Source organism: Antennarius striatus, chromosome 19 (genome assembly GCF_040054535.1).
Source record: "Antennarius striatus isolate MH-2024 chromosome 19, ASM4005453v1, whole genome shotgun sequence".
NCBI classification, from domain to species: domain Eukaryota; kingdom Metazoa; phylum Chordata; class Actinopteri; order Lophiiformes; family Antennariidae; genus Antennarius; species Antennarius striatus.
Genome location: NC_090794.1, coordinates 18,253,083 through 18,276,805, shown reverse-complemented (window position 1 = coordinate 18,276,805; position 23,723 = coordinate 18,253,083). Strand labels below are relative to the sequence as shown.

At 43.8% G+C, this 23,723-nt stretch overlaps 2 protein-coding genes across 2 annotated transcripts; both read left to right on the top strand.

Annotated features, from left to right (window-relative positions):
• The first annotated feature begins 575 nt into the window (after positions 1–575).
• Positions 576–18,546, top strand: btbd9 (BTB (POZ) domain containing 9). Its single transcript, XM_068341952.1, has 12 exons — positions 576–1,197; positions 1,473–1,836; positions 2,560–2,827; positions 2,983–3,202; positions 4,254–4,373; positions 5,108–5,217; positions 5,393–5,582; positions 5,967–6,074; positions 6,602–6,680; positions 8,092–11,411; positions 17,104–17,144; positions 17,430–18,546. The coding sequence occupies exons 1-10, from the start codon at positions 1,013–1,015 to the stop codon at positions 8,281–8,283; spliced, it is 1,836 nt and encodes a 611-aa protein (XP_068198053.1). The 5' UTR covers positions 576–1,012; the 3' UTR covers positions 8,284–11,411; positions 17,104–17,144; positions 17,430–18,546.
• Positions 16,225–22,372, top strand: LOC137613887 (AN1-type zinc finger protein 3-like). Its single transcript, XM_068343340.1, has 6 exons — positions 16,225–16,403; positions 17,104–17,144; positions 20,723–20,914; positions 21,472–21,537; positions 21,625–21,798; positions 22,218–22,372. The coding sequence occupies exons 1-6, from the start codon at positions 16,225–16,227 to the stop codon at positions 22,370–22,372; spliced, it is 807 nt and encodes a 268-aa protein (XP_068199441.1).
• The last annotated feature ends 1,351 nt before the right edge of the window (positions 22,373–23,723 follow it).

The window sequence follows — 23,723 nt, the reverse complement described above, 5'->3', positions numbered from 1 at the left end:
CGCGGTCCCCATTACAAGTTGCGTGTGTGTGTGTGTGTGTGTGTGTATATATAAATATATAAATATAAATATATATATATATATATATATACACACACACACACACATATATATATATATATGCATGCCAACTAACACTAGAGTGTGCTATTAATTTCCCCTAGGGGATCATTACAGTGTAAAAAAAAATATGAAACCATCAAAGGTAGCTGGATTAAGTAAACTGAGTAAACATCGTGGACATCCAAAATACCTCCAATCAGTTCATTGTGAACTAGAAGCTTCAGTGATTCCAGTCAGGTGAGGACAGTGACACCTTCCTGCTGACAGACAGAAGCGAAGTCAAGATTCTCATTGAGACTATTTTCAGTCATTCCGTGACGTGACATCGGGAAAACATCCACCTAGCTGAAGGAAGAATATCTCTTTTAAAATGTGCTCGTCATGGTTTTTTAACGCTTTTAAATTGAAAATAATAATAATAATAATAATAATAATAATAATAATAATAATTTTTTAAAACTCCAACCGGAAGTGCCTTTCCCTTGACCCAGAATCTGTTTCCGGTGCTGAGATGTTGGAAGAATTCGGAATGTGGTGCTGAACGTTCCTCACAGTGGAAATAAGAACTGCTGTATTTCGTGAAGTCGTCTTTATTTAAACATATAAGCGAATGCGAGCCGTTCGGTACGTTTAGAATGCAGAATGAAGACGTAAGGCGACCGTTAGCGAGCGGCTAGCCGCCAGTCGTTCGGGGGTCAGATGTCCGCTGCAGCGGCTCTGAACAACCAGCTCCGCCAGCTTCCGCTCCCGGCGGCTCCCTCCTGCTGCCGCTAACCTGGTGAATGTCTGCTGCTGAGGCACACGGAGCGGAGCTTTTACCGGCTTTAATAAAAGCCCCGTCAGCTTGCTGAAGTCTGTACTGCACACCAGCTAGCTGCTGGCGTTAAGCTAGCTGCCCGGTCTCTAGGCGCTGCTCTTGCGGCAGATGTGACTCTGGCTGCCGGCGATCATGAGTAACAGCCACCCGCTGCGTCCGCTGGCGTCCGTGTCGGAGATCGACCACATCCACCTGCTGTCGGAGCAGCTGGGAGCCTTGGTGCTCGGCGAGGAGTACAGCGATGTCACCTTCATCGTGGAGGGGAAGCGTTTCCCGGCCCACCGGGTCATCCTGGCGGCTCGCTGTCACTACTTCAGGTGAAAACACCTCAATGGTTCAGCCAGACACCCCATCAGTCAGTGTTCACCCCAAAATTCATGTTGTAAACCCATCTGTGGACAGAACCTTCTGACCCCTTGGAGTCCATGGTTTGGTTTGGCTACTCCTGTTGTTTCTCCTCCATCCAGTGACTCACATGTTGTAGTGTTTAGGTCAACACTAACAAACAAAGAGCGGGAATTATTGGATTGATGTGGAGGAAGTTAGAGAAGTTAAGACAACTAAAATCAGTGTTTCTTCCTTTGCTCCTCAGGGCGCTGCTATATGGTGGAATGAAAGAGTCTCTTCCCCAGGCGGAGGTGTGCCTGGAGGAGACGAGGGCTGAGGCCTTCTCCATGCTGCTACACTACCTGTACACGGGCCGGGCCAGCCTCAGCTCAGCCCGCGAAGAGGTGCTGCTAGACTTTCTGGGACTGGCTCACCGCTACGGCCTGCAGCCACTCGAGGACTCTACTTCTGACTTCCTCCGCACCATCCTGCACACCAACAACGTTTGCCTGGTTTTTGATGTGGCCAGTCTGTACTGTCTGAGTGCACTCAGTGCAGCCTGCTGTGCCTTTATGGATCGACACGGCCCTGAAGTGTTAAACTCTGACGGCTTTCTCATGCTTTCCAAGGTAAATGTTTACATGGTTACACAGTGATGTATGCAGGCTTGTCATCACGATTGCAGTTCTTTCTTATACTTGACTTCACATATGCATCATTTTTGATACGCTACACCCTGATATTGATTTTGTGACTTTGGTGTAACACAAAAGATACAGATACAGTGGCCTTTAGACACAGATAGATTATTTCAGAGAATAACAGAGTTTTGACTGAACTCCCAGCCTCTCGGTTAATGTGCAAAAATAACTGAGGTTCACTGAGTGCTCATGACTTTAAAATTGTAAAACTCCAGTTGAATATAAATTCTTCTTGATGAGATTCCATGTAGAAAAAAGAAAAAAACAATTGTGAAGCCAAATCAGCATGTCACACAGCAGTTATACCACGTACAGTATGTGATATTGAGATATGTTTTACATGTAGCAATAAATCTAAACAAATATTACAATGTATAGAGCTACTGTAATAAATCACATCACATATATCATACCACTTCCTGGTCACACCTGGAACAATAAAAGCCTTAACAATAACAGCAGCAATAATGACAAGGATTCAATGTATTTCTTCATAAACTCCTGGACAAACTTCGATAAATCTTTAACAAAAACTTTGATAAAACATATTTGCTAAACAGTAGTATGAAAACAGGTCTATCCTAATATCTAAGAGACTTTAAATGTGACAAAATTAGTATTTTCTGTTGAATCCAATATTTGTTTTTGCAGACTGCTCTGCTGACTGTCGTCAGACGGGACTCGTTCGCCGCCAGCGAGAAGGAAATTTTCCAGGCCTTGTGTCGATGGTGCCGGCAGCATGTGGACGGGACCGACACCCACGAGGTGATGTCGGCAGTGCGGCTGCCTCTCATGACTCTGACGGAGATGCTGAACGTGGTGCGACCATCTGGATTACTGAGCCCAGACGACCTGCTGGACGCCATCAAGACCCGCTCCGAGAGCCGCAACATGGACCTTAACTACCGGGGCATGCTCAGTCAGTTGTCTTTCTCTCTTGTCTGCTCACTGCTGTCAAAGCTATTCACATGCATCAAACATAAATTCTGAAGTATGACAGTTTAGTTTCTGTTTTCTGTATATTATCTGTACATTTCACTCTCAGTTGTGCGTATATTACTTCTTGTCTTTCAGTCCCAGAGGAAAACATTGCCACCATGAAGTACGGCGCTCAGGTGGTGAAAGGCGAGCTTAAATCTGCGCTGCTGGATGGAGACACGCAGAACTATGACCTGGACCACGGCTTCTCCAGACATCCTATTGAGGAGGATGGCCGAGCCGGGATTCAGGTTAAACTCGGCCAGGCGTCCATCATCAACCACATCCGCCTGCTGCTGTGGGATAGAGACAGCCGGTAAGACGGGTTCATCTCATCCAGTTCCAAAACACTGTAGACAAATTCACAATGCATCACAGGTTTTAAACTTATTGGAGCATGTCTCAATTTCCTTAAACTGTAATACATATGCACATGGCATTTCCATTTTTTTTATACTTATTATGATCCCTGAAGGAAAATTTAGTTATTATATTTATATAATATTATTGTTTAAAAAATCTATATGATATTATTTTTATTTATATAATATTGTAATTATGTTATATTTATATACTGTATTATATTATTGTAGTCATGAATAGGAACACTGAATGTACTACACATGGTGTCTGAGTCTGCAGAATGTAATGGGCATTTATTTAGATTTATTGTGATGGAAATAACCCATCTGAAATGGAGATTCTATTCATACAATACCTGCAGTGATCCCTCGCAGCAGAAACAATAAGTCTATCTCCACCCTCTGCCATTTAAGCACAAGGGACAGCAGCTTAATTCCATTAACTCGTTCACAACACACCAATGTGATCTAATGTGGACTAATGTAGTGTGTTTCTGTGCACGTCCAAAAGGTGTCCCACACAGCCCAGCTTCACCAGCAGAGGTGAAGAGAAATGTTCATGTTGATTTTAGTCTTTGAATTGGACTAAATAACTTGATCAGGTCGGTGTGGCTGGATGAAAATGTAAAACGCAGATTGAGATCTTGGAGTCACCACAAATTTTATTTCCTTTCTAATTTACATGCTTTTCAAAAATGAGGGAAAGTATTCTACCATTGACTTGAGACCTGTTTTTTTTGTCAATGAACAATGCTGTTTTTCTTTGATAATACCCTGTGAGCACCTGGATGGCGCTGGAACATTTGCTCCTTAAATGACATGGAAACGGGGTATAAAGATGACAGCTGCCTTGGTTGGACAGAAATCCCGTCTTTTAAGATTTTTTTTAATGTGACTTTTTCTTTATTTTTAAATTTTCTTAATTTTTTTGCTTTTTAATGAAGCTCATTATACTGACTAATGTAGAGTTAATGTAATGATCATCCATGTCTTTCATTCTTTTAGGTCCTATTCCTACTATATTGAGGTATCTATGGATGAACTGGACTGGGTACGTGTTGTGGATCATTCCAAGTATCTGTGCCGCTCTTGGCAGAATCTGTACTTCATACCGCGAGTTTGCAGGTAAGGTACACTGGATTTTGTTCCCATTTGGCTCAAGTTTTTGTCAATGAGGTGACTTTGAAGCATTTTGTGCATGTTCACGCTGTTAGACGGTGCTTGTATTTAGGACTCGCCTGTTTTGCCAAGCGTTTCATCATCTCAGCAGACTGGACCAAAGCAAATCGGGTTTTTTTTAAAGGGAAAAAAACCTTTCTCTATTGTTCTTTTTCCAAGCACGAGAGCTTGTCTGTGCCCTTTGACTTTTTTTGCTTCAACTTAGAAACACATTGCATTGTGGTTTTCAATTGGTGTTTTAGTTGTTTTGGCCTAATCTCTCACTCATGCTGACGTTTGCTTTGCTTTGGGACAGAAAAAATCCTTTTGGAACAGTTTTCTGGTTCCTTCTGAGTTGCAGACACTGGAGTTACGACATTAAGAACTGATTTTTTAGAGTGTGCTTTGTACGGACCAAATAGCAGGACATCACTCTCTAAAATAGCTTTCTTTTGTAACAAAGTCATTCCTGTAGACAAAAGGTGAGGTTAACATTTGTTTAGCTTGCTTTAGGTTGTGGCACACAACCATGTCTCTTTACTTATTCATAATTTAATTCATTCATATCTTGAAGCTATAGAACAGGAATCCACCTTTGTTTATCATGCAGCCTTTTGTTAATGCTTTGCACGAGAGTGAATGTTAGTCTTCACTCTTCTCCAGTACGGATGTTTGATTTGCCCCATTCGCTCATATCTCAGGTATGTTCGCATTGTGGGTACGCACAACACCGTCAACAAGGTTTTCCACCTCGTGGCTTTTGAATGTATGTTCACCAACCGCTCCTTCACCTTGGAGAATGGACTGCTGGGTAAGTTGCAGAAAGAAACTCTAGACAACACCAGTACTGTGCCACTTCACATGTATCTGAAACCTTTCTGATGAATCACCTTGTATATTTAAGTTAGATGCGGTCAGAGCCCCCCATGCAGACGAGTGCAGATCATAGCTGAACAACTCATTAACCCTTCATCTTATGTTATCAGTTCCTGCTGAGAATGTTGCGACCGTAGCGTCGTGTGCCAGTGTCATTGAGGGGGTGAGCCGTAGCAGGAACGCCTTGCTTAACGGTGACACGCGGAACTATGACTGGGACTCTGGCTACACCTGCCATCAGCTCGGCTCCGGAGCCATTGTGATCCAGTTGGCTCAGCCTTACTCCATCAGCTCCTTGAGGTACATGTGGAGACAACAGGAACACAACTGCCACGCATCTACATCTGCTGAAATAACCATTTAGTCAGCGCATGAATGAACAAATTACATTTTCCCACAGTTAATGAAACTAATATCAACTGTCTAAAGAACTGAATGCCTCTAATTCACATTTCTAGAGTCAGCATTTGGTGACCATTTTGGGCCACCGTAGCAACAAAGTGCACATGACTAACTCCGTAAAGAGAACAATGTCACACTTTTGATATGTAATGCTCATACCAGTCAAAAAAAGGCACTGATTCTAATTTAAGGTGATACAAAATGTATTCATGAATGTTCCATTCTGTCAATATATCCAGTGAAATCCAGAATAATGTGTTGATTGTTGTCCTTCCTGTTCAGGCTGCTGCTGTGGGACTGCGACGAGCGCTCCTACAGTTACTACATTGAAGTTTCCACCAACCAGCAGCAATGGACCAAGGTGGTTGATCGCACCAGAGTGGCATGTCGGTGAGGCGTCCGTTTCTCAAGAAATAGGACTATTTCCACGTATATCTGAATGCTTGTAATGGTGGTCAGATTGATAACAAAACTGGGACATCCTGAACAACACACTGATACCATGATGAATTTATATTGGTAATGTATTTGTTTATATAAATAACATGAAGACATCTCCCCAAAGTACATCATTTAGAAAGAAAGCGTGTCTGGAACAACAGTAACATGTCAACAGTTAATAATGTCACCGGTAGATCATATTACAACACTTACGTTACCGACAGGAGCTTCAGTGCACAATGTTGAAAGCATGTCTATGTGTAAAGGAACATTGAGACACATGTTTCACACCAAAGAATAACTGAAATAATCTCCTGTGAGAAAAGAACATGCTAGGTTTAATGTCAAACTGAGAATAAACTTTATTAGCCAATGAACAAGAACCACGGCCTTCCCAGATCAGCACGACCATAATAAATAGAAATCTAATAGAATCAAGTCATATTTGTGATGCTATTTATGGTTTTCTCTTCCAGATCATGGCAGACGTTGGTTTTTGATAAGCAGCCTGCCTCTTTCATCCGTATTGTTGGAACTCACAACACTGCTAATGAGGTGAAAACACTGTTTGTTAGGACTGTTAGGCCTCTGTGGGTTTTCTTTTTAATGCCATATGTAACACAAGAGTACAGTAAAAGTGATTTAAAAGGCAAACAGCACAGATCGCTTGGTGGGAAGGGCTGACTTGAGAGACGCCTCAGAACCAGCTGTTGAATCCAGAAAGCTCTGTGGTAGAGCATCAAAAGGTTGGATCCGGTCCGTTGACCTGCAGGAAGAAAGCTCAGAGTTTTGCTCTTTTACCTGTGATAAATGTATAACAGTGGTAGGTTATGCATTTTATACCCAGGCCTTAGTGCTCTTCTCCCATAATTAAACTGCACTGGAATGTCGTATCCGTACAGTATGACAGGGTGCTGCGTTACAAATATTGCAAAGCACAAATCAATGTCATTAGCAAAGAAACAAGAGCCAACTTCCCCTTTGCTTGCCCAACCAGCGAGTAGTGATGCAGTCAGGATACAACATGCTGCCCCTCAGACTCCCCTAGACGCTGAACACTCTTCAACACAGAGCCAGGCTGTTCAATCTGAACGTTCTTCACAGTCAGCCACAATGTAAAGCAAGCAGTAATAACATCTAGCTATTGGCCTGCCACATGTTAGCCCTGCGCCCAACGCTAACCTCCGCAATCACAATTTGGCTAAAAATGATGCTACCCAAACAAATTGCTAACGGTTGCCATCAGCCTCCGCTCCATCACCAACTTGTTTCACCATCCTAGAATAAATCACAACTCAGAATTATGCTTTAATACAGCAGAAAAATGTATTGAAATACAAAAACATGACAAGACCCCCTCATGGCGTGAGCGTGATTGGAAAGGTGCTCAGAAAACCCTCGAACTTATGAGAGCTGCTGATCATTTGAAGAAAGAGCTCATTCCCCTTTTTTTAATCTTCATTAAGTGTTCAGTGTCATGGTTATAATAAACATCCGTGCATTTCAGTTCCAGCCACAGATCCTCTGTTCTCGTCTCGCCATTGTACACTGTTTGCTAGCTTAGTTTAGCTCAGGTGGCTAAATGACCCACACTTCCATCATTCCATAATAAAAAAAAAATGGGGAAAATGATCATCTAGAACGGACAAGCGAAAGGTTCGTCACTCATCACAGTAATCTCAGTCTGCTTAGTTAAAAATGATGACAGTCAGCACCGTTGTCCATGTTTCATTCAGCGACAGAGGGGCAGTTCTGAAAGCCTCAGGGCAGATTTGAGTGGCAGCACAGGTGGCAAACCTGAGGGGATTTTTATGAGCAGCACTGAAAGCTGCACAACTAAAGAGACAGCAGCAATGTAATGAGAATGGACTGATGGGAAGGAACTTTATAAAATACATCGTATACTCATGAACATGTATGTTTGTATATTCCTGTTCAAGCTTTGTGATTGGCCGTTTCTTCTCAGGTGTTCCACTGCGTTCACTTTGAGTGTCCGGCCCAGCTGGACACAGAGGTTAATGAAGGCACCCCGGGCCTCGACTCGTCGGATTCTGGGTCCGCCACCCAGCAACCACGACCCCAGCGACCTTCACGCACACACAGCCTGCTGCCCTCCCAGCCCTCCTCATCTTCATCTTCCTCACAGTCTCATCATTAATAGTCCTCTCTCCCTTATTTGGAAGATGTTGTGAGGAAGGTAGACCTCAGAATGCCATTTTGCACAGTCTTCGAAATGCAGACTTCAACACTGCTTTAAGTTATCGTCTCATTGTCATAACCCACAGTCGGTCATAAGTGCAACATTAGAGACTGGTTTATCTGTAGCAGCAGTATTTAGGGCTCCAGTCTTCCCAGGTTTGAAACTGAAAGTTGGGTATAACATCCCCTGGCTCATTTTGTGAAAGTATTTTATATCAACTAAGAATCAAGTTTTTTTGTTCCAAGACATCAGAGTGGAATCTTTCCTTCTCCACAGACGAGGCGGACACTGATAACTATCAAAACTTTAAAGTCAGTATTTACCAAAAGGTCGATTTTCTCCTAAAACAAGCTATTTTTTAAGAAAATGTTTCTCTGATCACTTTTCATACCATCAAGCAACTAGAGTAAGGGTCAAACAGTTTTCACAGTTTGGAATTCACTTCTTGAAACAACGAGAGCTGGGAGATGACAAATTCTGTAGCATTTGTATGCAATTTCCATTTAATCTATTTATGCACTTGCGTATTCTGTGATAGCTGTTGAGCATTTGGTAACAGGCGTGCACACCCAAAAACCATCTCTGTGGTTTTTATCCGGTGTGAGTTTTTAATAGTTAAAATTCATACCTTAAGAAAAAGATCACTATAAATGCATTTTGATCAAACTTAGTGTCTTAATATTTTAAGCACTTTCAATATCTTAGCACAAATGATTTGAGTCATCGATTAGAGAGTACGGATTGATGCTGAGGGGCTTGGACCAAATTATACATGCGCTTGTGTCGCAGGGAAGAAAGTTTATATCCAGTAGATCAATGAGCAGCTGCTGTTGGCACTTTATTTTATTCAAGTAAATAGAATTAAAGTTTGCAGCTTAGGTATTCTTACTGAAGTACAGTGCTGGGTTTGGCAACTTTCCGTGTGTTAAATTGATTGAATGCTTCCTCACTCTTATACCTGTCAGATTTTATCTGTATTTTGCGTGTTTTTGGAAGTTTGTTTCAGAATTAAGCTACCAGTACTTTTGTTCCTGTTGGTTTCTTTTGTGTCCTGATGTTGCACTTTTGAGTTGTCTTGAAAAACTCCTGTGTTCTGACCTTTTATTTGATGTTAAATAACCTGAAATACCTAACTATCCAGGTGACCCACTGATGATGCTGGAAACATTCTTTGTGTCATCCCTATGTAGATTTTAGATTACTTGTAGTTGGATTAAGTCTTCCTTGGAAAATCATCACACAGCTGAGACAGGGCTTTGTTCAGGTTCTGTGATAGAGAACACACTCCCCACCCAATCTACCTTAACTGATGGCTATAGTTTTAGTTAATATATACCGTAAATACAATATATGGGTTTTGACCTTTGTTGAGTGACTGCATTTCACTGCCTATTGTTCAAAACATCAACCCTTGAAAATGTGATTACAACTGACATTGTCTATTAATGTGTTCATTGCTATGAGGGTCACATCCATCATCTTGCTTTAATCGCTGTTGCAAACAGTGGAGTTCATTGATACGAGCAATACATGGATCTCTTCTTGTCTTTAAGCTCCAGTCTGCATACCAGCGGTGGTGGTTGATCGATCAACATGCGTTGCTCTGGTAGCTCTTTGTAAAACACTGATGAGTAAATGCTGCCTAAAGAGCTGTTTTATTGTTGTGAAACACTTAAAAACATGTAATTTTGAACCTCACATAGCTTTTTGTCTTGTTTATGTATTACAAATATATTTGTTTGATCCCAACTCGAAGGAACACGATCCAACAGTTTTCAACCAGAAGAGTAATAAAGACAGATTTGGAAGAGGTGATGGAAACAAACTGTGTGGAAATACTCAGTTTAAATCAATTGTTGTAGTGAATGAATTTTGTTTCAGGTTTTACTGATGGTCACTGATCAGAATGATTCCACCCTCACCTTGTGGTGAGTTTGATTATTTATTATTGTGTTTTGCTCTAATGATTCACCATAAAAACACCAAACAAACAGGAGAAGGGAGACATGCTGAAGCATCACCAGAATCATCACCTCTGATAGAAGGTGATGGAAACAACTTAAAATAAAACATTTAAATATTGGCCTGAAACGCTTCTGTGAAGGAAGTCACTACTGTACTTGTGTTTAGATCTAAAGGACTAACTTGAGTAAAACTTGACATTAATGTCATGTTTTCTCCTGTTTATTAAAGCCAGTGGTTTGATTAACAGCTGCAGTAACGAGTCCATCCCCACAGACTGGATCCTCTGGTAGAGACGCTGCTGTCCTCAGCTTCTGATCCTACCATCATCTTAGTGAAGACTGTCTCAGGACCGACGGCAGAGACGAGGGTTCAAGGCGCTGACCCCGGTCCAGGTTCTGGTAGTCGGTCTCCGGGTGAACCGGATCCCAGAGGCTGGAGCCGGTGACCGACACCGGTCCAGCCAACAGTCTTGACTGGTTTCAGGTAAATGAGACCGTGTCCGTGTCCCCCCCCCCGGCTCCTGACAGGTCTCGCTGATGGACGCGTTTCCGGCCCGACGTGCGTCTGAGCAGCGAGGTGGGGGTGGGGTGGGGGTGGGGGTGGTCGTTATCCGGGGAGAAGGCCAGGCCTCCTCTGCCTCAGTTCCTCTCTCCTCGCCGCTCCTCACGCACCAAACCTCGGTAGAATTGTTCCTGCTCGCCGCTCGTCGACAGCCGGGGTGTTTGTGAGCCCGGGGGGCGGAGGACCACCGGGACCACCGGACGGCCCTCTTTTTGTTCGTCGGTCGTTACGTCCGAACGTCCAGCTGATCGCTCTGAGGGCTGCCCGACCGTCTCCGCTCAAACTGGGCTTTTATTTTGTTTTTTGGGGGGGTTTTGTGGACCAGACGGCTCGGTTGGAGCACGTACTGACCTAATCCGGACGTTTCCCCCCGGGAGGAGGCGAGCTTGGAGCCCATCTGTCCGGGAGGGACCGCGGTGCTCCTGAACCAGCAGGCCCCGGACTCATCCCCGGCCTCGCGTTTCCATCTCGGCTGTTTTTGTGTCGGAAGTCATGGGAGACACGAGTGAGCGCAGCAAGCCTCCGAGCCTCCCCCCGCGGTGTCCCTGTGGATTCTGGGGGTAAGAGCCGAACACACGCACCACACGGAGCCCGTTGTCTCGTTGTGACCGGAGGAGCCCGGAGGAGCCCGGAGGAGCCCGGCCGGGTCCGGGGCCATTGTTGTTGTTCAGTCGGGCAGGCCGAGGGTGGGGGGTGGGGAGGTGGCTGATGGATGCACCTCCTGGCAGAAAACCACCTCCGTTTCTGCTGTTTTTCACGGTTCTGAAGCCCCGCCGGTCGACCTGGAGGCGGGGGTCGGCTGGTGGTCGGGCTGCGTCGTGTTTGGGGGACATGTGTAACCCGGGAGGTGGGTCCCCGAGTCCCCGAGCTGGGACACGGTTTATCGCCAGCAGGTTCCTTTTAAAACCTGAATTGTTTGTGACCCCCCCCTGAAGATAATCACCCATAAGACTGACTGCGTTACTTTAGCCCGACCTCCAACCCCCCAGCTCCGGTTAGCCCGTTTTGACCCGGTTTGGACCTTCTTTCTGTCGGTCCTGTCAAGTGATGGATGTGTGTTGCATACCGGATGTGATCCACTGGTCTGCCCCCCCCGCAGGAGAAACGGCACACCGAACATGTTAGTCGACGTTAAAATGTCCCTTTGCGCCTCTCAAAGCGGTCTGAGCTGCTCCAGGACCGCAGGAGGTGATCCGGTGTCATCAGGTCCAGGGACACCGGCTGGGGGGGGCAGTGTCTGTGGCTCTGCTTTGGTGTGAACCGAACCACCCAGGCATGTTCTGTCTGTTCAGAGGTATTATCATTATGAACGCTGTCATATGACTTGTCATTTTGTCACTGACCCCCCCCCCAGCCCCATCCCACAGTTGCCTTCATTTTGAAGTGTCCAGTAAGCTAAACTGCAACCAGTGACCCACCTGTCAATGTCAGGTGACACAAATGGCACCACGAATGTGTGTTTGGGCTCATAATAACAGGGCCCCCCCCCTGCTGATGGTCCTGTCCCTCACAGCCTTCTCACACATGTCGCTGAATGTCAAGGCCCCCCACCAACATCCTGAATCTGTAGCCGCGTGGAACCTTTGGTAGGACTGAGTCCGGTCCTGGAGCTCGTCCTGGGCCGGCGTGTTCACCCTGAGCAGCTGGGGTGTAGCACCCACTGAGCAGCTGGGGTGTAGCACCCACTGAGCAGCTGGGGCGTAGCCCCCACACCTGGAGCCCCTAGGGCCCGTTGTTAACCGTTAATCCAGACTTGTTACAAATATTTAACTGTCCCACAAAGATCTTCTCTGTTTTTACAAGGTGTACAGAAGGTGTTAGAATACCGCTGACTGTCTGTTCTTCCTGGGTGAGTTGGTGTTTGTCAATGAATCACTGGACTGGTTGTTGGTCAGTGCTGTATTACAGACATTTGTTTAAGGTGGGTTTGGTCTGTAGTCTGATACTTGATGGTTTTGTTGAATGAAAATGTCTAAAATGACACACTTCACATTTCTTTTTACCAGAGAAATCAGTCGTGCTGTTTGGACCCGAGCACTGAAAACATTTATTTTACAATGTTAAAAGTCTTCTATGAAGCACATATTTATTTTTAAAAGGAAACCAAAAGCAACGGGTTCAGCAGTTCATGCTTATCATTGTAAAATACATTTTGTCGGGACACTGGTCCAAACAATATGAATGATGATGCTGTTTTAACTTTTTGTGAGAAAAATATTTGAAGTTCCTGTGATGCGTTAGCACATGTATGAAAGTATGAAATAGAGAAATATTCAAGGCTTGTCTCATCCAGGGTTCAAGGGTTCTTGTTGTCTTATCTGAGTGTTTTCTGCTTTGCATGCTGCTATGATTAACCAGGTGGATTCTAAGTACTGTAATACGTCTGATTTGACTGTGGTGCCCGTTTCCTGGGCGATGCACTACGACCAGAACTACATGATATGATCAGGGTCATTTCAAATCCAGATAGGAATGATACCAGAATATAGGATGTTTTACATTATATAAAATGACTGCGTACAAAGGTTGTGCTTGTTGTTTGGAATTGATTGACAAACTAAAAGTGACTCATCCTAGTCCATCCTCATTTCTAATTTTATTCAGCGCTTTTGTTATTCCTTTATTCTCTATTTGCATGGAAAATATCCAAAGGTGTGAGACTGCAGCTTGTTTCCAACACTTGATGCTTCTGTTTTAGTTATTGGCAGGTTGTCTGTACTGTTTTCCATGATTTTTTTTCCATAGGTGGTAAATGTGCCGAGTTGATTCTGTTGAGGGGACTGATTTGCGGTATGATGAAGTTAACCACTGAGCTGCATCCTGAAGTTTCTGTTTTACTGCGGTGAAATGAATGCGTGGCACCACAGCTCAGGTCAAACTGAAGCCACATCCATATGACACAAGTAGCTCCTGAAGGAAGAGCTCTTGACTGGTCTTGGCTGCCCGGAGTCCTTGTCCTGTTAGAAATCACCTTGGTATGTGTTCAGTTGACTCCTCCATGTTTATTTGTGTGGTCCTCATGCGGATCCCCTGCCTGCATTCGTGCTGTGTGGAAAAACACAGTATTGATCCAAAAGAGTGTGATTTGGAACTCAGTAAATCATTTGATAGGTTAAGGTCATCAAAAACGTTAGTTTTGATACCGTATGTTTAAAATGATCACATTAAGTTATCAAAACATGAATATTGATGAAAGTTTTGCTGAAGAATCATCACAAATATGTTGGCATGTGGTCAGGGACTATAAATTGTTCAGATGTTTTTTTGCATACCTGGGATGTTTTTCAGCACGTTTTGTCGTAGTAATAAAAGAGGAACATTTTTAGCTTTGCCTAAGGGAGTGTAGAGGGTTACCATTGTCCCCTTGAGTCACGTTCATAGTGTATGTAACTGGTAAGGACTGCCCACATCCACTCAAAAGCTACTTCACATTATTCAATGTGTGCATCCCACACTAGCTTTCTTCAGTTACATGTAGATTCTTTTTTACATTTCTACCAGAGGAACATGCCTGCTTAGAATGGTCTTTTTTTTTTAAACTGGCCGTGGACGTAGGTGAGTTCACGTTGCACTTGATCACCAGAGCCCCTCCACGTGTCCACAGACAGCCGTTTGTCTCATTGTTCCACGTTAGGTGCATGTTGTGCTGAATTCCACACTTCCTTACGCCGACAGTGACTCACAGGCCGAGTGTTGTACGTATATACAAAGTCAGACAGACTTGTTCTTCACATTCCTAGCTGTACAATAGAGCATTATTTGAAGCAGTATTTGATCACACAACCTGCTGTAGATTATAATACCTCCCTGCCAAGCCTGATCTGATATTCTAATGTTGTCTCCTAGTGTAACTTTACTTTGTCAGCTTTTTTAAATGCGGTCTTTCTGCTGTGTTAAATGTCCTTATTTAGTCGACATTTTCAGTCCATCTTTATTTGACCATAAGAATGTTTAATTTAGATCTTCACCTGAAAACTATAACATTAGGTTTAATTTTAGCCAATAAAAAATGTTGATATTTTAGCCTTTTTTAAATCATGAGGGGTTTTTAAAAACTTTTAATTCAATCTAGTTGATTAAAGCCCACAGGGCTTGTCTCTTTCTTCTTGTTGTGCACCGGATTGATCCAATCACCATCTGATGAAAAACAGGTTGAATAATCAAGACAACAGCTTTGCTGAAAGTGTCTGGTCTATGATGTCATTCTGAGGACACAGCAGACATGGAACATGATCGTATTTGAGTATTGTTATGGAACACACAGTTCTAAGACAGAAAGTTGTGTTAGAACTGAAAAGGTCAGATTGTTTTAGCTTTAAGACCTGTAATCATTCTTTTTACCAGGTAAAAATGTAAGGATTGTGGCCCCCCCCCTGTCCAGAGGGAATCGGCTACAGATCTGTCAAACCAGGCCCAGTCCTGGAACAGGAAGCAAAGCGCTGAACATGTGTCCCATGACCAGAATATCTGGATAGGTGTCCACTGTTTCTATCATAGTCTCATTCCTCTTGTCTCTCCTGTCTGTGCTGCACTTTGTCTTCATTCCTCTGGTCAAATTACACCAGAAGGGTTTTGTCTTTGGGTGAAATTGTGGGAACGAATACTGACATACAGATAATGACAAAACAGCTCTTGTTTAGTTGTGTGTGTGTGTGTGTGTGTGTGTGTGTGTGTGTGTGTGTGTGTGTGTGTGTGTGTGTGTGTGTGTGTGCATTTTTAGTGTGTTTTACAGAGAATAATTGCCAGCCTTCTTCAGGTTACGTGTTATAACTCTGAGGGTTTTTGTCTTTATCTTTTAATGAATTTGTTGTCTGTGATTTGTATTTTAAGTCTGGATGTCCTGGACAAAAGGCATGTTTCCATTTTTGATGGCGTCATGCAGTTTGGTTCTTCCACAGATCTGGTGATTCTTTGTGACAGGGAACCCTGGGGGATCTCAACCACTGCTGGTTGATGGTTAGGTGTGGTGAAAAGACGCTCACTAGTCGTTGCGTTTGAATGCAGCTTATTGGTGAGTTGGAGCGCTAACGTTGCTTTAGGGGCGTTAGATGCTTGTGGCTGCATGAGAGACAACTGATGACTTCTATTTTTGTGTGGATCCTTCTCTCTGCCTTGTATTTGTGACAGGGAATTCAAACATTTCTAGGTGAAGATATCTCATGGTGTCATGTCTGTGCAAGTTTAGTCCTGCAGGATTAGTCTCACTGTATGAACGGTAATCTGGATGCCTTAGTCACTCTCCCGTCTGCTGATGTCCCAGTGTCCTCTGGTTTTGCCATTCTTAGTCAAAAAAGTTGAAATAATTGCATTGCTGTTGAAAATACATTTATCAGGGTGGGTTTGTGTGCAGCTGCGACTGAAGCCGGTGACACAATGAACAGAGAGAGGGCGTCCCAGCCCGGAGCCCTTCTGAGGATATCTCCAATGCACAGTGGCCATTTTAGGACATTCAGGCTCTGCTTGTTCCTGTTTGCTCTCGTTGTCAGACTTGACTGTGTAGCAGTCGTCAGACTGAAAGGCAGATACGGTTTGCTTAATGTTGAGTTGAACAGGTACACATGACCGTTATCTGCTTGTTCAGGTCTTGTCCTTGAATGGGCCGTTAATGGTCGTAATAGATGGACTTGACATTTTAGTAGCTGTGCTTGGCAGTGCCGAAACAATTCCCCCCCGACAGGACAATAATCAATACTAATAGTAAAACAGTAAAATGGTCAGATTTATTACAGCCTTATTAATTACCCTTTGTGAGTGACTTTAAAGTGTCCCTCTAATGGCCATTTACCTCCCCGTACTACGAGTTCCTGTCACCCCCTCCCTGAAATTATTGACACAAAGGCCCAGTTACTGGATGGACAAACAAAAAGCTTCACTGGGAGGAACCATTAGGAACCATTACGACAGACGTTCTGCCCGACACCCGGGGTGGCACACAAAGGTCCTGCTAGAGTTACAGAAGCTGATGCTCATCCAGGTGCTGGGATTGTTCTGAAGCTAGAGTTTTATTTCACGTGGGAGGTTTTCACCAGAAACGAAACATTTTTTTGTTCAGTTTTACAAATGCGGTGTTCATTGTTTCATTACTGACAGTGTGTGATGCAGGTTGAATATTTCACACCATTGACATTACCATACACCATACATTAAATTGTGTTTTTTAAAATTAGTTTACTTATTGTTAGCAGTTGTAAAAAGTAAAAGCCTTTTGACATGTGAGATGAATGACGTTGGTTTTCTCTTGTGTCTCATCAGGTCCAGTAAAACCATGAACCTCTGCTCCAAATGTTTTGCGGGTAAGTCTTTATATCCTCACCCACCAGTCTGTCCAAATGTAAGGGGTTGGCAGCACCCCTCACCTCTGACACGTTTACACCCCAATCTGGTTTTCTTTAAATGACCATAATTATCATGAGAAGGAAGAAGGTGTTTTTTAAATTCTCTTTCTGTAACAAAAAGGGCCAGTACAGTAATAAGTCAAACAATTCTTATTTCAGTCGTGTTTCAAGCATAAATGCCAAATATTTCCTGTTTTTTCTCTTAATGCAAGGATTTGTTATTCTTCTTGTCATTTATGATAGTAAATGAAGAAACTTTGGACTGTTGACTGGACACAAGGAGCAAACTGAAGATATCACGTTGGGCTTAGACAAACTTTTTTTTTTTTTAACAATTTCAGACATTTTATGGTCTAAGTGATCAATTAATTAATCATGAAAATAACTGTTAGCCTTAGCTTCCTACCATAGCAACTACCCCTTAAGAAGATGGGAGCATACTGGCAGCTAGTTAGTGGAACACGTGTTCACTGCCTTAAATGGGTGACCAGTAATAGGTACACGTGTGTGCTGGTTGACATAAAGGCCCACATTTGTGCGTGCTGATGATGTCATACATTGCATCACTGATCCTGATCTTTGAGGGTTACTTTCAGTTACTGATCACACAGAAATATGGGAAACAGTTCCACATGTTTTCTTGTAAGCTCCTGCTTGGCGTGTAGAGCCATTCTCGCCCAAACTGTTCGGTTTGCCAGCTGATTCTGGTCAGGAATGCTAACAATGCTAGGAGGTAATTCTAGGAAGTGGAAGGACAAGCAGAAGACTCTCATTTCGGAATAATATTTGCACCATTGAGAAGAGAACATTGAGTTAAACAGTAATTGCTTGTGTGATTCTGTTGAATTTTGCTGCATTCGAGTATTTTAGGATTCATTTTCTAATTGGAAAAACAGGCGACTGAACGTTGATCTACTGTAGTCGGTATTATTTTGTATAAGACTAGTGCTGGGCGGTTGAGCAGAAATCGAGGTTAAAGTTATTATTTCAAGCGATGAAAACGACACATTGAATCTCCTCTTGTGACGTCTCCTCGCTTCTAGTTGGACTGATCCTCCAGGGAGCGCTCTGCTTTTGACTTCTTCACAAAGGTGAACATCCCCAGATGGGAAAGTTCAGTTTGCGATCGTGAATGAAGTTCAGCTAAGTCAATTCAGACCTGACCGGCGTCGGAAAATATTTACCTTTAATGACTTTAATAGTTTGACCTCCCATCTCTTGTAATGGAGCCCAGTGCAGGACCAAAGTGTTCCGCCTCCATCCACCTGACGTCAGATGGTTCAATCAGGACCACAGATGGCTGTTTACTCCCAAGTGTCAAAGACATGTCTTTTTATTAAAAATGCTATTCTCAATAATATGTGATTGTACTGTTTTATTTCAAGCCCAAACATATCAGATATATTGATAATATAGGTTATAACATGGTTAATGGGTCGTCGTGTATATTTTGCAATTGTTGTCAGGTCTGGATTGGTCTCACCCAAAGGCCCATGGGTAGAGGTGCACCATACTGTCAGGGTAGAGGCCGAGTGTTCAGTAAACTAAAGGAATGTGACCACAACCAGCTGTGGACCGACAGATTAACACTGGGGGTGTAAGTCAGTGCTAGAGTCCATGTTTCTGATGTCTGCTGCTCTGGGTTCAATCCCCAGCATCTGCAGCCCTACGGGGGCCAAATTAGTGTCAACTGTAGGCCGGCCCCAAGCCTGGGTAAATGGAGAGGGTTGAGGCAGGAAGGAAATCCAGCGTAAAAACTTGACTCAACAAATATGAGCGTTAAACTAAAATGGAAGAACGACGACCTGCTATGGAGGCGCCTAACGGGACTAGAAGAAAGGAAATGTAATGGTGGTTCTTTCAGTCCTGGAAGGTTTCACACCTGAGTGACATTACAGTTCTATTCAGAGAAACCCCAACAGTTTTCCTTGTGTACTATTCTAAAGATCAAATCTTCTCTTTGCAAAATCAGCACCACTGATCTCATCCATGTGCATCAGTCAGAGCTCCATCTTTAGTCTCTACTTTAAGTCTGGAGATGGTACATAAATTACAAGCTCTGATTACCAGAAATATGCAGGACTATAAAATTAAAGTTGTTAGTTTGGAATGATGGTAGTACTGATTTAGAATCATATATATGAAATCTCCCATTTATAGATTAGAGGCAACAAAAAAAAGCGATGTGTCGTGTATCTGTCAGTTAGAATGTTGACCCTGATAAAATAAAGTCCAACGATCTTACGGCTTAAAATAAGAATTGATAGAAAGACTTGATTAAAAAGAGTTCATGTTTTTTGATGTGTTGGAACATTGATTTTAAAAAGGGATAATTAACTGCAGAGTTAAAACTGGTGATCGATCATTAGTTCTGTGTTTGACTGCTTTTGCTTTGCAGGTATGGAAACAGTGACAGTAGTTAGATTTTAATTTTAGCTTTAAGTTTGTTTGCCTCTTTTTAATGACCTGTTATGAAAATGCATAAATTATGTTTAAAACCTCAATTGTATTTCTTTTTTTGTTGATTCTGTGGTGGATGTCCTGCACAGTAGATACCTGTTTTCAATGGCAAAGTGAAGAGAAAACACGGAAGGAAAGCGAACATGTCTCACTCGTGTGCTTCTTTTCCCTATTTGTCCTTTATCGTTTTCCCCTGCAACGGGCCGTAACATGTCTAACAAATAAAACTGTTTAATTTCAGACAGAAAATGTTTCCGTCTAGTCTAGAAGGATGCGTTGAGGGGGCACCGCGGCCCTGTCGGTGAGCATGGCAACCACTGAGTATGGCAGACCGTGAGGACCGAAGGGCCCAGCCTCACAGACGGCTTTACTGCTCAGAATAGACTCAATACACATGAGTATAGAGGCTGAGCACAAGTGGGTTAGTCGCATGTCGAGGAAAAGCTCAAATCTAGGTTGCCCTCCTTTACGTCGCCTGGAGGGTATAAAACTGTACACTCATGGATCAATACCGTCCAGCATTATCATTCTATAGAGAGGCTCCAGTGCAGCACACTGGTCTGACACCTTCAGGTCTTCTACCAAATCATTTTCCAGCTAATCTAAATGTAAACTAATGTAATCGTGGTTATTGAGAGCAGGGATCGTGTGAAAATTCATCAGTTTGATGCATTCATTACCTGAAAGACTTGACAGACAAGAAATCTTGTCATCATAATTTCAAGAGACTCGAGCAGACAATCCAATCCAGCGCAAAGATTTGGGTTTCTGTTCACAGCAATGAGGATAAACTACAAACAGGAAGTTTTAGGGTTCATCACATCAGATGTGGATTGCGTGTGGTTTCCAAGGGGACTGAACATGGACATCTTCAGGAACATGACATTCTGTTTGGAAAACTCTTATCTTGGTTTTTCAAACCAAAGTTAACAAGAATTCAACTTGGCTTAACATGTGTTCGTACTTTAAGGACGGTTTCAGTGTCACCTCTGTTCATCTGTGTCTTTCATGTTGTATCACTCCATTCCTATCTGAACATGCATTTCTTCTTCATTATTTGTTGTCGTTGACCACAGACATCCAAAAGAAGCAGCCGGAGGAGGACTGCACCTCCACACCAATCCAAAGCACTGGGAGTAGCCAATCACCAGTATTCAGTAGCGAGACAAGCAGTAGCAGTAGCCAATCAATATCGTCATCGCCACCCTCGAGCTCCGAGCAGCCGTTAGCCGAAGAGCCCTCGCCCATGTTTCCCAACACCAGGGAAGGTAAGAAAGAAACGGGAAGAGTGTTGAATGTTCCTTGTCTTTAAACGTCGTGGTGGAATACAGACGGGGGTGGAGACCCAGGTGCCCCAACGGGAGTCAGTCTCTTCAACTATACCACCAGGGAACCATTACAGGATCCAGGAACCTGTGCCTCAGTAGAAACCAGCTAATGAGAGTCCAGTTTGTTGATTAGAGAATGGGTTTGGAAGCATTACTGAGTCTGTTTTTGAATACAACAGATTTTGCTTTGTGTTAAAGTAAGTAAAAGATACCGCCTGAAGAGTCCAGGGGAAGTCAGTCGTTTAACAAACATCTAATAATGGTTCCAGTTGAATGAGGTCCTCAGTTTGTTTGTTTGGCTTGTTCTCCGTTGTTTGTAGAGCTATAAAGGACGTGATCCTCTGATCCCGTTCAGTCACGGTAAAAGTGTCCGGCTCCTCGTGTGTGTGAAGCCAACCCGTTTTCACTGTGACGTTTAACAAGGAAGTCGTGTTCCGTGTTCAGCAGGACTCTTCTTCTCACATCCGGTCTCGTATCTCCTTGTTCTCCATCTGCAGGCATGTCGTCCACAGAAACAGCCCAAGGCACACTCTGCACACCCACAAAACGTCCCCGAGAATCGGGTACACTCATTCTCATCCTCCAGTAGCCAGTAGCTTTATGTTCTGCCCCACTTCAAGTGCTAACTTTTAACTCCTGTTTATTTTCAGCTTCGGGATCTGAGAGCGAGGCGACGCCAGAGAAACGGCCACGAACAGACGACAAGGAGGGGGGCGGCAGCGAAGAGGCCCGTGGGATGCCCAAGCAGAAGAACCGCAGGCGCTGCTACCGCTGCCAAACCAAGCTGGAGCTGGTGCAGCAGGAACTGGGCTCCTGCCGCTGCGGTGAGGACGACACATCCGTGTGGCTTTGTCCTGCGTCATCATTAAATAGTGCCCCAACAACACCGCTGCTCCGTCTGTGGATGGGAAACAAGCAGTGGTTTAATGCAGCCTCATTTTATCTTTTTTTTTTTTTGCTTACAGTAATTTCCGTACTGGACTATAAGGCGCTCCTTCAACGAATGGCCTGTTTGAAAAACTTTTCATATATAAGGCACACTGTTGGTTTTTGAACAAATTAAAGGCTTTTAGGTGCGCCTTATAGTGCGGAAAATACTGTACTCCTTCAGTTGAGTGTAACATAAATTGCAAACGGTTCTGAGAAGTGAGTGAGTGTTTCCCTGGTGTGTGGTGAGGTAAAATCACTGAGAAAAGGTCACTGGACTCAGGTCTTCAACGGATCCTGTTCTGTTCCCACCCAGGATACGTATTCTGCATGCTTCACCGTCTACCCGAGCAACACGACTGTCTGTTCGACCATCTGGGCCGCGGTCGCGAGGAGGCCGTCCTCAAGATGGTGAAGCTGGACCGCAAGGTGGGCCGCTCGTGCCAGCGCATCGGAGAGGAGTGCTCCTGATTGGCCGGCCATCCAGTTAGAGATGAAGGCACTTACGAAGAGGAGGAGGTTGCGGAAGGAGAGCTAGAGGAATGACAAATGAGGGTGACGGGTGGGGGGGAGGGGGGGAGTAGAGGAGGAGGAGGAGGAGGAGAGGAAGCTTGATCGTGACATCCTGCATCTGACCTGACCGTTGTGGATCTGAGCGTGACGTAGCCCTATTCATGTCCTGATTTCCTGCGTGGAGCGTCTGTTAGGACTCGTTTCTGAGCGAGGCTGATCGGGGGGGGGGGGGGGGGGGGGCTGATGGCTTGGTAGTTGTTCTGCGGGGCCCACGTTCAGTATCAGCATGTTCACACACACAGCCTTAACCCAACCTCCAGTCTTCAGAGGAAAGACACCACAAAGAATCCAGCTAAACGTACATCACGCACAGCTCCGCTGTTTCTCGCCACGGTTCCCTCCTCCTACGCTCCTTTTTCTTTTTTCAATACAGGAAGTTCTGGAAGAGAAACTGTCGTAGTGTTTGGCTGAACTGACCTGGTAGGATCGTCATTCAACAAGGTTTTTGTTGACTTTTTTCCAGTTCTTGGTCACGGGTGAGGTCTATGTCTATCCCACGACCACTCCTCAGGTCGTCATCACGGGGTCGGAGGATCAAACCTGTAACCCCACCTTCCTCTTCTGTTTTTTCTTCCACCAACATTTAGGTCCATGTGCAGCATCATTAAGGGTTTTTCTTGTACATGGTGCCTGCAACAGTGTGTTTGTACAGGTTGGAGTGTGGTAAGGTGAGGCAGTCCAAGAATGCTGATGCTTTGTTTTTTGTGGCCATCATGGTGATTAGCTCTGTTTTTACTGCTCTATCAGTTTCATGGTGGACAATCCAGCCAATCCCTGCCTCTGCTCACACGGATTGTTGACGAGAAAAAAAAAAAATTGAACAATTTAAAAAAAAACTCACACTAATGACAAGCAAGTCACTTGGATGAATCCTCTGTGTAGCAGATCCTCTTCTCCTTCTTTCCCTCCCCTGTTTCTATATACTGAGTAGTACTGTCGTTTTACATTAAGAGGAATACAACTGAAGATTTGTTCCCAAATGAAGAGTTGTTCGGCAAAATGCCTTGTATCGATGATAAAAAACAATGACCCCCCAAGTTCATCACTGAGTATCTCTAGTTGTAGATGAACAATAAAGAATGCTAAAGTGAATTCATGAATTACCTCCTACCCTTATAATTGTTCTATAATTTATTTCTTATTTTTTATTTCCTGGGTAGGATTAGGTGTCACTTAATTTTTCAGTTCGCTGAGATCTACATGATTCTTGCAATGTTATTTCTGTTTTCTGTCCCTTCATTGATTCTGG

Bases quoted from the DNA above. Each gene is read 5' to 3' on its own strand.
- LOC137613887 (XM_068343340.1), top strand. From the start codon at position 16,225: ATGAACAGAGAGAGGGCGTCCCAGCCCGGAGCCCTTCTGAGGATATCT. The intron at 20,915-21,471 runs GTAAGAAAGAAA...CTCCATCTGCAG, and splicing joins GTTTCCCAACACCAGGGAAG to GCATGTCGTCCACAGAAACA. The intron at 21,538-21,624 runs GTACACTCATTC...GTTTATTTTCAG, and splicing joins AAAACGTCCCCGAGAATCGG to CTTCGGGATCTGAGAGCGAG.
- btbd9 (XM_068341952.1), top strand. From the start codon at position 1,013: ATGAGTAACAGCCACCCGCTGCGTCCGCTGGCGTCCGTGTCGGAGATC. The intron at 1,198-1,472 runs GTGAAAACACCT...TTTGCTCCTCAG, and splicing joins GCTCGCTGTCACTACTTCAG to GGCGCTGCTATATGGTGGAA. The intron at 5,218-5,392 runs GTAAGTTGCAGA...TTATGTTATCAG, and splicing joins CTTGGAGAATGGACTGCTGG to TTCCTGCTGAGAATGTTGCG.